The sequence below is a fragment of the Myotis davidii genome, unplaced genomic scaffold, assembly GCF_000327345.1.
Source record: "Myotis davidii unplaced genomic scaffold, ASM32734v1 scaffold199, whole genome shotgun sequence".
Classification (NCBI taxonomy): domain Eukaryota; kingdom Metazoa; phylum Chordata; class Mammalia; order Chiroptera; family Vespertilionidae; genus Myotis; species Myotis davidii.
Window position 1 is genome coordinate 3,883,911 of NW_006290680.1, and position 15,018 is coordinate 3,898,928.

A 15,018-nucleotide genomic window follows, 5' to 3' on the forward strand; every position below is an offset into this window, starting at 1 on the left:
CCGTAAGGCACGCTCTGGCGCACACCGTAGCCGTGGCGCATGCCGTTGGTGAACTGGCCTTGGTAAGTCCCTGCGGGCGAAGAGAGGGCGAGAGGGCGAGTCAGTGGAGCGGCACGATGGGGCCCCTGCGAGTGCACAGTGGCCTGGGTGTGCCAGGGCCGGAGGGGCAAGGCCATCGGAGAGGCAAGGCCATCGGAGGGGCAAGGCATTCGAAGTCATGAAAACAGGCCAGGCTCTGAGGGTGTGAGGTTACACGCGTGTGCAAGAACATGAGCGGACAAGCCACAAGGAGTTGGTGCAATGGTATGAATAGTTTTATTGGTGAACATGACAAGGTCACACAGTGTGCGAGATAGAGTGAGGTTGGGAGAATAAGAGCGTCAATGTGCAAAGTTGTGTGAGCAGGTGAGGCCCTGGAGTGAGCTTACACAAATGTGCGAGAACACGAATGGGCAAGCCAGAAGGGGTTTGCATGGTGCGGATATTTCTGTTGGTGGGAACACGCCGAAGTTGTTAGTCTGCAAAATAGAGCAAGGTTGAGGTTAGCAGTCAATTTTAAGTGTGAAGTTGTATGAACAGGTGAGACTGTGTGTGTGAATTTAAATGTGTGCACAGATTTCAAATTACACACAAGAGAATGATGGTGCAAGAGTGAGTAGGCAAGACATTGGGTTTGTACAGTATTGTGAATATTTACACTTGTGGGGGTGTGCAAGGTAGCGGGAACATGAACAATCATGAATGTGCAAGGCAGTGCGTGCACAGGTGACCAAGATCACGTGCATCTGTCATAATGATGTAACATAAGCTTATGAGAGCATTCGAGGTCTTGAGTGCAAGGAAAGGCAAAGTTGAGTGAGTGTGCAAGACTGTTAGAGGGTCAGAGTGCAAAGTTGTGCAGCACGCAAGGCTCTGTCAGTGTGTGAGGTTAAATGTATGTACATGGTCATGGTAGTGTGCAAGGTGATGTGAATGTCAGTGTTCATGAATGAATATGATAATGAGTTGGCAGTCATGTGAATGTCAGAAAGCGTGTGACTGTTGGAGAGCATGGGAGAGCATGTATTTGTGCAAGGCTATGTAACTATAGGAGATCATAAGTGTGCAATGCAGTGTATCTACAGTGGGGTGAGTGCCCAAGGTTCTATGGAGGTGCCATTATGGGTGTGTGAGAGGTTCTGGGTGTCCAAGCCATCTGAGTACAAAGCACAATATGAGGAGATACTCTGGGATAAATGAGTATGTGAGGTTGTGGGCATTAGTGAAACTGAGACCATGTAAGACCATGAGGATGCAGGATAGTGGTGTGTCAGGGAGACCTTGCGTGTCCATGAGTGAGCACGTGTGTTCCTGGGAATAAGACTGTGAGTGGGCCACCATGTGCAAAGAGGCAGCACAGAGTAGTAGTTAGGAGCACAGACAACAGAATCCAGACTGCTGGGTCCAAATGCGGCCCCCGCCATTACTAGCAGTGCAACCTTTGGCAAGTGACCTAACTTCTCTGTGCCTCAACTTCCTCATCTGTCAAACAGAGATAATTGCCTCTTAATTCATACGGTTGAGGTTTAAATGAGCTAAGATCACTGAAAAACTCAGAAAGAAAAGATACGTGTGTAATAACGTGACTACAAAGCTGTGCTAGTGTGTGAGGTCACCTGAATTGTATGAACAGGTCAATACAAAGCGGACAAAATATCTTCCTACTCCATCACCACCCTATGTGCTGTGCTCCCCAGGGCTCTCAAAACCTTCTCCCCATCCTCCCTGGGTGATTGAATCATCAGGTTTTTATAACTGTCATCTATGTCCTGCTGACTCCCTCTGCCCCAAATATATCCTCTATATATCCCTCTATATACTCTCTGTATATCTTCTATATCCCCTCTCTAGCTTCACATGTCAGCCTGGAGATGGAAGGCCCCCGGGTGTGACACAGCCACCACCAACTCATCATCTCTACCCACCCACACACGCTGTCCACCGTCTCTCCCCAACAGCACTACTCAGAGCCAGTTCTCTGCCTTCAGCTTCATGCCTCCAGCATATAGAACAGAACCTGACACAAGATTCACTGAATTGGGGGCAGGGAATCCAGAGCTTTTGTTTTAAACACATGCCTATACTTTCCCCTGGTTAACCAAATAATCCCAAATGGCCTTCTCCTCATTAGATCCTTCTGCCCCGGGTGGCTGGATAACTGAACAGCCAGCCAGTGACCAGCCACACTGCGATGTAAGTTCCATAGAGACATGGACTCATGCTTTTCTGTCCTCAGTGTCCGGACAGTACCAAATGGGTACTCGGTGAATATTTGTTGAATGAGTTAATGAACAATGAACAGCATGCATTCTATAACTGTTTATTCTCTCCTTCCTGCTCTATCCATCAGAAAAGAGCTCTGTGAAAATGACTGCAGAGGTATTTAATGATTCCTATGAGACTCCCCCAAGATGACACAGCTAATTAACCCACCAGAACCAAAACTCACACCCATGTCTAGCTGTGTGCCTTTGAGTTGTCTCAGAAGAAAGAATTGGGGGAGTGGGGAGAAGGAAAAGTGAACAAGAATAGAGCAGAGAAGGTGGTAAACTGGGGAAAGAGAGAAGACATCTAATCTCTGGGTTGGACAAGTTTGTGAAATTAAGTCAACCCTTTAGCTTAAATTTGGCAGGAGATGGGCTGACATGGTCCCTTTAAGCCCAGGAAAAACTAAGATTGCAACAGAAGAGCAGCTCTTGGTCACCAGTTGAGGAGGAAACAGCCTGGCTATATTAGGAAACTTACAAGCAAGCGTCAAGAGGCACAGACACCCAGGGGAGGCTGGGAGTGAGGGCTCTCTGGGAAGGATTGGAAAAGCCAAGTGCTAGGGCCATCGCAGCCTGACTCTCTCTAAGACAGGACAGTGCTCTCTGGGGGACAGGAAGAACGCATTGGAAGAGGGAGAGAAGGGGGACCCTGCGCAGTTTTCTGGCTGACAGAGGCCCTCTGTGGAAGGAAGTGCCTCCTGATCTCCTTAGGGCTGGCCCCTCACTTGGCCTTGTAAACACTGCAGGGTTTCCCACTGCCCTCAGGGTCAGGAGCAAGGTTCTCAGCAGCCTACATGGCCTGGCATGGGCTGCGGCTGCCCACCTGTCCTGACTCATCTCGAACGGCTCTCTAGTCACACTCACCTTCCTGCCTCAGGGCCTTTGCACATGCTTTCCTTCCTCTTCTTGGCGTGCTCTTCGCCTCCCTCCTCCCCTGGCCAACTCTATTGATATTTCAAGCCTTGGCTTAAATGTGACTTCACCCAGGAAGATTTCTTGAACTCCACTCCCTGAGTACTGCCACATGGTGTCGTGTCACTCGTACTTCTTGGCACTTTCCCCAGTTGCAGTTAGATACTTATTGTGATCATTTGTTCACCTTTAGCCTTTCCTACCAGACTTTGGCTTTCAAGAGAGAGGGAGCCTTGTCTAGGTAGTCCTGCTATGATCCCAGCATCTAGCACAGTTAGTTACCAGGCCCCAGGAAGCCCTCGGCCAACACCTGATGAATCTGTATCTCTCCTGATTGCCACCCTATGTTCTCTCAGGGGCAGGGACCACATCTTCTTTTCCTCACGACTCAGTACATGGTAAGTGCTCAGTAGTGATTGGCAGTGACTGCCACCCTTGTTCAGGGCTTGAGGCTCAGCAGCTCAATCTCTGGGCGCTACAGGGATACTTATAAAAGGCTAGTGAGGGCCATAACTATGGTACATACAGTCCAGTCCCTCAGATCAGGCTCCTAAACTTAATAAAACCTGCATATCACCTTCTCTCACAAGTGCCCTTCTGGTTTAGTGGAGAATGACCTGAGTTTTAACCCTCACTCTGACACTGAATGGTTTTAAAATAGGCGTAATTTATTTAAACCTGCTGAGCCCTGTTTTGTCCGTCTAAATTGGAGGTAATGGGATCTACTTCATTTGTTCCTTTGAATTCAACAACTATTTGCTGTGGATACTGCAATCTTGGTGCTAGGTGCTGGGGCTACAGCAGTAAATAAATTGACATGGTCCCTGCCTTCAGGGGCTTGGAGTCTAGTGCCAGGGGTCGACTACATTTAACCAACCAGCACAGAAATAAACGTTAGGCAGCCACGGCAGTGGTCCAGAGAGGTGATGGGCTGGGACTCGGCAGTGGAGTATGGAGGGTTGGTTGATCAAAGATTAATTGAACTATATGGGAGGCAGCTAGGACAAAGTGCTCAATAAAGGCTAGCTTTTTAAGAAATATTTTTATTAATTTTTTATTTGATTTCAGAGAGGGGAAGAGAGAGAGAGAAACAATGTGAGAGTGAAGCATCGATAGGCTGTCTCCTGCATGCTCCCTACCGGCCCGAAACCTGGGCATGTGCCCCAACTGGGAATTGAACCAGTGACCTTTCGGTGCATGGGACGATGCCCAATCAACTGAGCCACACTGGCCAAGACTAAAGGCCAGCTTTTTGACAGGTCAGAGTCTTTGCTTAGAGATGCTGGCCCAGAAAGGATTAGCTGGAAAGATGAAAAGGACCCAGGGAGGACTGAGAGAAATCAGAGGGAGGGAATGAGACCGGCCCCCATTTTCTGCCTTGGTCTGCTTCTTTGTAAGAAAGCAGCCTTGGGCCTTGAAAGGCCCAGCGGTCGCTGGTTTGGGCACACCCCTGTCTGAGGGAGACCCACGTGCCTCCATCCTTGGGAAGAAGAAAATTTGGGAGTTTGTTCATCAGTGAGACCTGCCTCCACATCCCCTAAACACACACATTACAGAGTAGTTTGTGGAATCCACATCTGTAGTACAAGACCCAGTCGCCAAGCCAGAGATTATGGTTTAATTGATGTGGATACTGGAGTTTTTAAAAGCACCTTAAGGGATTCTAATATGCCGCTTGGAGTAGAGCTGTGAAACCTCTCCACTAACCTCCAATTAACCAACATGCTCTGTTCCTTCTGTAAAACCTGCTAACTGATGCCCTTAGCCCCCGATGTGCTGGCGGGCAGGCCATGTTCTAATAGTCCTGAACTAACACTTCTGAAACCACATGGAGTTGCATGTTTATTTAAGACTGTTCCCAAGTCAGCTGTGCTCATTATGGAAGTTATGTGATTCACTAATAGTTATATCTAAGCCTAAGAGCTTAGAATTTTTAAAAAATGGTTTTAAATAAAAAGAGGGTTTTATTTCTCTGAAAACAAACTGAATGCTTTTGGGTGTCCATGAAGGACAGTCCCTAAAATATTGCCCTCAAGTTCATTATTAATAATTATAAAAGGTTGGGAATGAAGTTATAAAAATTTAGACATTTCCTACACTGACATTGTTCAGCAAGTGCCTTTAACGTCTCACTCCACTCTAAAGAAACCGACAGAAACTGGACATTGTAGATGACATACGAATGCCAGGTAGGGAGAAACTCCATCAGCTCAACCTGGGGAGGACAGGGGAGCAGGTATCATGCTGATACTGTGGGTTACCCAACTGCAACTCTCCCTTATTGCTGATAGAACCTCCACTCTGTTCCAGGCTCCAGGGCTCCTCCATGGGACCCAGATAAAGGTCCTCAATCCAGGGGTAAATCCTGATTGCTCTGAACCCGACATTCAGGCCTACCCACCTTGCCAATGATTAGATCAGATATGACCATGTGATGAAATCTGGCATTGAGACCTGAGGGAAAGTTGGCTGGGTGGGTGGCGAGAGGGAGACAGGAAAGAGTTCTTATAAAGACAAATATATACGGAAACATGCCCTTTTCTGCTGCTGGATGTTGTTGTGTGTGAAGATGACCCCAGAGCAGTGGCAGCCATTTGGGAGCCATGAGGGGAGGGAGCTGAGAACAACGGTGACACTGTACGGGTGGCAGAGCAAAAGGTGGCAGGAACCTGAGTCCTTGTTGATGCTGTTGAGCTTCCATTAACCTCTACCTCTGGATTCTTGTTTATGTGAGATTATAAATATCCTTATTGTTTAACTTTGTGTTGTCCAATATGGTAGTCACTAGACACATGTGTTTACTGAGCACTGAATTTCAAAGAACTCGTACAAAAAAGAATGTCAAATATCTCACTAATAATTACATATTATAATGATAATATTTAGCAATGATAATATTTTGGATATCATTAAATAAAATATATTATCAAAATTAATTTTACCTTTTTTAATCTGATGACTTGAAAATTTAAAATTATATACATAGCCTACATACATTATATTTCTAGGGAAAGTGCTGGTTTAAGTCTTTCAGAGTTAGTTTTTTGCTGCCTCCAGGCCAAAAAAAACATACAGGGTTGGGCAAAAATAGGTTTATAGTTGTTTGTATGGAAAATAATACAATAATTAATCAATAATACAAGAATAAACTCTGTTTCATGTATTCACAACTGTAAACCTACCTTTGCCCACCCCTGTACATCCTAACAGATATGGGTTAGGATTCTAGAGTTGGAAACATTGAAACTACGAATTTAAATGACTTGCTCATGATCACGTAGGTGTGGCAGTGGGTGGTGGTCACAGACAGCGCTTTCGCCTCTGTACCACTGCAAAGCTGAGAACATCCCTTGCAAATCAAACCTCAGCTCCGAAGAAAGCCTGGCCGTTGCAGAAACCCAAAGGAAGTCTAGGAAATCCAGAGTTCGCTTTGAGACAGAGAAGAGACAAGTGGCCAGACCAGGGACTCTGCCTCCAAATAGAGAATGGGCACAGAACACCGCCCCTTCTGGCCAGTGACACCTGCCTATTTCTAGAAAACTGTGTGAGGTCCAAAGGTCAGTGTCCCCGGAGGACTGAACAGAGATGGAGACAAAGGAATCAGGACTAGCTCTTCTCCAGGGGTCTCCACTGCCTATGGATGTCCTTACCCAACAGCCCACTGTCTTCCTGACCTCGACCCATTTACCTTTTCAGCTTTGTCTTCCCATATCTGCCAGAGCCCAGTTTCAAAGCCACCTCCCTTAGGACACCTCCCAGGCCACCGTCTCCCACCACGGTCTCATTGCTTCAGACATTCATCACTTCTTACTTCCTGTGGCAACTATCCTGTCTACATCTTGCCTATTTCGTCTAGTAGCCATCCCTGGTCCTTCTGCATGTCCTCTCACGTTGTCTCAGATGTGAGCCCAAGATCACTGGGCAGGACCATGGAAGCATCAACAGATTTCACCTGAGGTTTACAATGGAGGGTTCGCACCAGAGAGTTCAAGGGTCAGTGGCTCCTGTCCAGGCACAGCAAAATCAGACCAGGTAAACCAGGAATGTACATTGTGGTGAACATACCTGTCCATGCCATAGTCACCCATACAGGTCCTCCTGAGGTTAGAGGGCCGATCCGAGCTTGGCTCTAATCCACCCTGATAAAGACCGTGGACCCAACATTCCAGAAAAACAAGTCAAGCCTGGGACATATTTGGGGGCAGCAAAGAATAATGGAAATTTCCTGGGCTTTGGAAACAGATAGACCCGATTGTGAATATCCCTTTAACCCCTCCACTTCTCTTTATTCCCACACATCCATCTAGTCCAGGCCTCACCAGTCCTCCCTGGTTGATTACAATAGCATCTTCCCTGGTCTCTTGCCTTTCCTGGTGTGTAATTCAATCCACCCTTCTCTCCACCAGCCTCATCACCTTTATAAGATGCAGATCTAAACTGGTTACCCCACTTAAAACCCTGCAATGGCTTCCCAGCGCCTTGAGGAGGATTGTCGTGGGTCCTAGAAAACACATTCTGAGACTAAGATGGAGTGGGGGCGATTCTGTGGTGAGTGCTCTCAGATCAAACATCCGTAAGGAAGGAAGCCGGAGTCAACAGCGGAAGAACTTGAACAGTTACTACCAAGGCGTCAGCTGATCCCATGAGGATCTCTGGAGCTGGCCCTTCAGAGTTGCCTCAAATCAAAGCAAGAAGGCTGGGTCTTTGTATTCTGGTATCAACCAGTCATTAGCTATGGGTTGCCCCAGAGGGAGGCCCTGCTCTTTGACAGAGGGCAGTGTCCAGCTCTGAGCCATCAGCAGCCGAGGGAATGAGGACCCTGGTCCTGACGGGGCTCTGCGGGTGTCCTGCAACATCTACCGTAAGGATGACGTCACACTCCTCACTGTACCCATGAAGCCCGCATGACCTGGGCCCTGCCACCTTTGCACCCTCATCTTATCCCACTTTTTCTCAGTCTCTGTGCTCCAGCTTTTCCTTAAACACAACAGACTCCATCCCACCCCCAAAGCTTTGCACGTGATGTGCCTTTTGCCTGGCACAGTGTGGCCCTCCTGGCACCCAGTCAACCCCTGTTCATTTCTCTGCTGGGCAATGGAAGCCTAGCAAGCCCACTCTGAGGGTGGCTGTGAGTAGTGCCTCCAGCGATATCTCAGGCTCTAAAATGTGGGCTATCTTCACGTCATGGGAAAGAATTGCAGGGTGACCAGTCATCCCAGTTTGCCTGAGACTGAGCTGTTTCCTCCAAGGTGAGACTTTCAATATAAAAGCAGGACAGTTCCAAGGCAATGGATTTGGGGATGGCTAGACACCCTAAATCTGGGTGGGAAGGAAAAAAGGGCATTTCATATTAGCACAGTGTTCAGTGGTACACTGGTAGGACAGCTCTTTGGGAAAAATAAACCCTGATTTGTAACCTTAGCCAATTTCCATCATAGAAATATTCCCATCATTGCCAGTCAAGCTACCAACAGTTGAACAGCCAGTTTGCACGAGTCTTGAAAATTTAACAGTGGGCTCTCATGAGCTGGTAGGAGCTGGCACCGGCACCCGTGTCTAATACAGACTGTCATGTTCCTGATATCTGCAAATGGGCAACATGTTCATACACAACCTCAACTTGGCAGTAAGTGAGGGTGTCTCCATCCCAAGGTCACTGCTGAAGTGGACCTTGGAGACCATCTAGTCCAAGGCAACACGTAATCTGCCACATGGGCCACCTCTTCCCCAGGCTCTGTCCACAACAGACGTTGCTACTTGATCTCAGTGCTGGACTCTCCTACTGTGGTCATGCTGTCTCCCCTCGCCACATCTCCAGGCAGACACAGTCAGTTAGCTGGTGTTGCATATGAAAGAAAATCCACTTACCCTTAGAAGTAAGTGTAGTTCAGCCTCTCATTATACAGAGGATGAAGCTAGGGCACAGGGAAGTAGAGGGACTTTTCCAAGACCACCAGCCAGGCTCAGCTGGGACTAAAGAACAGATCTCCTGCCTTGATTGTTCTTCCATCTTCCTTGCTTTGAAGAGCTGAATCCCACAGTGGAGAGAAGAACAAAGGGCAATCTTATGGGATCTGAGCCTACATTCTAGAGAATTCTGCTTAGAGCCCCCAAATGCTTTTTATACCCTGAATGTCTGTATATCAATGTCATTTATATGTTGGGAGGAAAGGCACTTTTTAAAATTATAAAAGTCATATATGCTTTTTGCATAAAATTCTAACAATAGAAGAGTACTAAAAATAATATATCATTTCTCCAGGGGTAATCGCTGTTAAGAATTTAGGTCCTTCTGTTTCTTTTTCCCCTCTCATTCACAAGTCTATACGAATAACAAATAGACTAAAAGGTTAGCTGTTCCCCACTCTACCACTATCCCTGTCACTGAGAACACTACCTAGCACATACTAGGCACTCAATAATGGTTCTTGTTCACTTTAAATGTCTTAGATTCCTTTCTAGGGTGTGGGTGGGTCCACCTTGGTCTTCTTACTAGATTTGTACTTCACGGCATGGTTTGTGAGTGAGCTGAATGGTCCCTTTAGGTGAGCATGTAGACTGAGCTGTTTTTCCTGTAACAGTCCCACAGCCTAGCATGTCCAACAGGCATCGTTGTCCAACACTGAGCTCCTGACCTTCCCTATTCGAACCCTCATTCCATCTCAGTTCATGGCAACACTGTCCTTCCATGGCTCAGGCCAAAGCCATGAAGCCATCCTTGACTCCTCCTCCTCTTGTTCCCCATCCAATCGATCAGAAAAACCTGTGGGCTCTACCTCCACAAGAGCTCTCTAGCTGGCTTGCAAGGTGGCACCAAGTCCCTTCCCATGGCTCCCAAATGCTGCCGCCCGTCAAAGCGCCTCTGTCTCCGGTTTCCCAGGATCACCACTCGAAGACCTAATGTGGAGGAGCTGATGACAAATGTCACCAGCTCCAGGAGCAGGGTCAGGTTGCAGGGGTGTATGACAAGTCCCGCAGCCTGCAGGGCTCCAACCCCTCCCCCCTCCAAATCCAGAAGCTACTGCCCCGGATGACGCCCCACAGCTTGCACAAGAAGCAGGGGTTTAACCAGGTGACGTCGCCTGGATGCTGATAGGCTGGGAGCCTGGGACCCGGGTGAAGCCCCTTTGCCAGGCACTGGGTCAGCTCAGCGACCCTGTGGGCCTCGGGAACCAGAAATAATTGTGTCTGTGAAGGGGGGGAGCAAAAGGGGTCAAGGGCAGAGTCTTGGTTCAGAGGGAGGCCACCCAGTGGTCATGCAGGCCCCTGTGTTCATGTCCCCACAACCCTCCTGTCCCTGTGGCATGTCTTAGAGGCATCTGCCATCCTCGGTGTTCAACACTGAGCTCCTAACCTTCCCTCTTCGAACCCTCATCCCATCTCAGTTCAGGGCAACACTGCCCTTCTGTGGCTCAGGCCAAAGCCATGGAACCATCCTCGACTTCTCCTCTTGCTCCCCATCCAATCAGCAAATCCTGTGGGCTCTACCTCCACAAAGATCCAGAAGTCAACCACTTCTCTCTGCCCTTGCTGTGATGAGTTGGGGGGTCCAAGCCACTGTTGCTTCTCATCTGTTTTATTGCATAAACTCACTAATAGGTCTCCCTGCTTCTACCCTTCCTGCACCACCTCCTCTCTCCCAAACTGTCTCTCAAAACAGTAGCCAAGCCCGGCCGGCATGGCTCAGTGGTAAGCATCCACCTATGAACCAGGAGGTCACGGTTTGATTCCCAGTCAGGGCAGATGCCTGGGTTGTGGGCTCAACCCCCAGTGTGGGGCATGCAGGAGGCAGCAGATGATCAATGATTCTCTCTCATCATTGATGTTTATCTCCCTCTCCCTTCCTCTATGAAATATATATACACTGAGTGACCAGATTATTATGACCGGCCAGATTATTATGACCACCCCATCAGTACTTCATTGACTCTTCCAAAAATACTGAATATTGACAACTTCCTAAGCAAATACTCTCAAGGTTTTATTATTATTATTTGCATAACTAATTCACTTCATTGTACTGATGGAGTGGTCATAATAATTTGCCCGATCATAATAATCTGGCCACTCAGTGTATATTTATATATATACACACACTAGTGGCTCAGTGCATGAAATTTGTGCACGGGGGGGGGGGGATGTCCCTCAGCCCAGCCTGCACCCTCTCCAGTCTGGAACCCCTTGGGGAATGTCCGACTACCGGTTTACGTCTGATCCCACAGGACGTCCCTCTTGCAATCTGGGACCACTGGCTCCTAACCGCTCACCTGCCTGCCTGCCTGATTGCCCCTAACCACTCTGCCTGCAGGCCTGCTTGCCTCCAACTGCCCCCACACACTTGCTGGCCTGCTCACCCCCAACTGCCCTTCCCTCCTGGTCTGGTCACCCCTAACCACCTCTGCCTTGGCCCTGCCACCATGGCTTTGTCCGGAAGGTCTCCTGGAAGGTCTCCCGGTCTAATTAGCATATTACCCTTTTATTAGTATAGATAACAGTAGCCAAAGGAATCCCTTTAAACCAAGGCAGATCATGATGCTTTTAGAGCCCCCACTTTTCTCAGAGTAGAAGCCCGATTCTTACAGTGGCCTGCAGGTCCCTGCATGAACTGTCCCCACTCCACTCTTCCTGTCAGGGATGTGATATGGGTGATGTTGCATCCTTCCCTATACATTTCATCAAGGGCCATATTGTCAGGTTGTCTTATCATTGATGCTGTGAGATTTGATCACTTTGTGAAGATGGTATCCATAAAGGAGTCTAATGTCATTAAAAAATAAAAGGAATAGAAACTATTGTGCATGCCAAACAGCATTTCCTGCAGGCCTCGGTGAGTGACCCCCACTCTGAGCCCTCAGCAGCATGTGCTTGAATACTTCCAGACTCAAGGTGCTCACTACGTGAATGGCAGGAGGAGGGGGCGGTGGAGTTCTCACTGCCCCTGGACCGCTCTATGGATTCTGTCAGCTAGACCCTCAACTCTCAGTTACACAGGAGCGAGTAGGGGCCCTGGATGCTGCGCTTGAGACCAGGCCTAACTGCTCACCTGCTTAGGAAGGATAGGAGACAACAGGACAACGCTCTGATCTATGGCAGGAAGAAAGCCCTGCACCCCGCACCCCACCCTCCACCAGGGCCCTCAGAAAATGAGACTCCACATTCTTTGCAAGGGTGTTTCAGCAAGGGCTGGTCCAGGCAACAGCTGCTGGGGACATGGAATTAGCAGGCCCTGGAAACTCAGCAAATCCCAGGAGACCAGCCTTGGACGGGGGACTTGGCCAGTTGGACACATGCATCACAGAAAACAAGGCCACAGAGGGGAAAGAGCAATTACGCCCATTTCCCTGTCTTGCTGAGGGTCCACTCTGCTCCCCCCAGGGTCCCAGATAATGCCAGGGAGCTGGCATGACTGCAACTCAGCCGGCTGTCACACTGACGCCTGGCTGTGAACTGAGGCATGAGATTTTCAAGATGAGGTTAAATTATGCTGATTCTACATTCGAAATGGAACCATGCCTGGCATGGATTTCATCTACATTGGCAGGACTCAAGGCAGAACTAAGTGAATCAAAGTCTTGGCTTATTAACTGCTCCAAAGTCAAAAGCTAATTTTGCAGGCCATCCTGAATTAGTTCACTCTTTGGATTGTACACAGAAATACAGAAAGGAGAATATATGTCTCAGCATTCTTATGTGATAAGTATTATGCTAGGTTCTCTTATGTATCATCTCATTTCATTGTTTCAATCATATGTTGAGAAGAAGTTTGACATCCTTAACGGGGAAAAGGAAATGGAAGTTCAGAAAGGTTACACAATATCCCCAGGTTCATAGAATTAAGAAGCGCCACAGCTGGGATTTGAACTCAGATCTGGCTACTCTAAGCCCCAAGTGCTTAAGGACCATGTGTCTCCCTTTAGTACTACCAGACTCTCTTAGGACTTCTACACATGATGTTTAATAGCAATCAAGAAATTTTCAATTAAAAGATGTTTTTCTTAAATCTGAAAGTAAAAAACAAACAAAAAAAATCCTATTAGAATGAAGAAATTAATTTAGCAGGGTAAAAGGATCCAAAACCAATATACAAAAGTAATTGTTTCTATAACCTAGTAGTGAACAACTAGAAAAATAAAATTTAAAATGCCATTTACTGCATCATAAAAAATACTTAATTTTATTTAACAAAAGATATGCAAGACACTGAAAACTGCAAAACATTGCAGAGTGAATTAAAGACCTGAATAAATAGGAATATATACCATGTCCATGGACTGGAAGACTCATTGCTGTTAAGATAACCATGCTCTCCAAACTGATGCATAGATCAAATGCATTTTTAATAAAATTCCCAGCAAACTTTGTAATAGAATTCTACAAACTGGTTTTATAATGGAAATAGAAATGGAACTAACCTAGAATAACCCAAACAGCCTCGAACAAGAAGAGCAAAGTTGGAGGATTTACTCTGATTTAAAGTTTACTATAAGATTCCAGTAACCAAGGCAGCATGATATTGGCATAAAGATGGACAAATAGATCAATAGAAAAAATATTCCTTTGGGGAGTAATTAAATAAATAAATATGGACACTGATTGAAGGAACACATATCGCAGGCCCAGATAATGTGACACCAGGCATCACTGCTTAGGACTTCATCCTGGCAAATTCATTTAGCTTCTATCTCCAGAGTCAGTTGGGCTAAAATGAGTTGGAATTATCCACTTTAGGGAGGAGAAAAAAATTGAACATATTTAGAACATAGAAGCTTGGGTTTTTGACCCAGTTGTCATAGTTAAACACATAAATATAATTTTTCCAGCATGTAATAATAATAAAAGTGCTAAACAGATGCCAAATGCTGTTCTAAATGCTTTTACATATATCAGGGCATCATTTAATTTTCTCAGCAAGATAGAATAATAGTTCTCTATCAATAGGATTGAGTAAAAGAAAATAGCAAGTACTGCATTGAGAAAGGGATGATCTTATGATGTCTTATGATGAACATTTTACATTTGTGTGTGCGCGCATAGGATCAAAATATGAAGTACATACCCCACAGTGGGTCGCAATCATGAACATTTGAAAGCTGCTAGTGTAGTCAATGAGAGAGTTGTTAAGAAGCCTAAATAATATCATGCATGGAAGGGTCTTAGCACAGAGCCTGAGCTTCACTCATGTTTCCTGGGCAGCTGCATGGGGCCCTGAGCTTAGAATGCCCTGCACGTGTTTAATGCTCTGCTGTCGCCATCTGAAGTTCTTACTGATTTGGTAGAAGGGACCCCACATGTTCATTTGGCACTGATCGTCCTGATTCTTTTCTGTAGTCGTTTTTCATTCGTTAAAATACTTATATTATGAAATATTATCAGGTATTATCAAATTCTACCTCTGTCTCTTGTTAGCTAGAGGGCTGTGAGTGAGAATACTTAAAATAATCTGTGTCTAAGTTTCCTCATCTATAAAATAGGGGTAATGCAGTCACTATAGAAAACGGTATGGAGATTCCTCAAAAAATTAAAAATAGAGCTGCCATACTCTAGCAATTCCTCTTCTGGGTATTCATAGGAAGAAGACAGAAATACTAATTTGAAAATAATACTAATATGCACCCCTAATTCATTGCAGCATTATTAGTGATAGTTAAGATATGGAAGCAGCTGAAACCGGTTTGGCTCGGTGGATAGAGCGTCGGCCTGCGGACTGAAAAGTCCCAGGTTCAATTCCGGTCAAGGGCATGTACCGTATTTGCCGGCGTATAAGACGATTTTTTGGCCCTGAAAAATATGCCTCCAAGTG

At 46.5% G+C, this 15,018-nt stretch overlaps 1 protein-coding gene across 1 annotated transcript in view; it reads right to left on the bottom strand.

The window, feature by feature from the left end:
• Nucleotides 1–2: 2 nt before the first annotated feature.
• The window catches only part of JPH2 (junctophilin 2), a gene marked incomplete at its 3' end in the record, with an annotated part of 22,873 nt that continues 7,857 nt past the window's right edge, over nucleotides 3–15,018 (bottom strand). Inside the window, exon 2 of the mRNA XM_006763788.2 lies at nucleotides 3–70. Coding sequence (XP_006763851.1) covers nucleotides 3–70 — 68 coding nt within the window. The remainder of the gene's footprint in view (nucleotides 71–15,018) is intronic.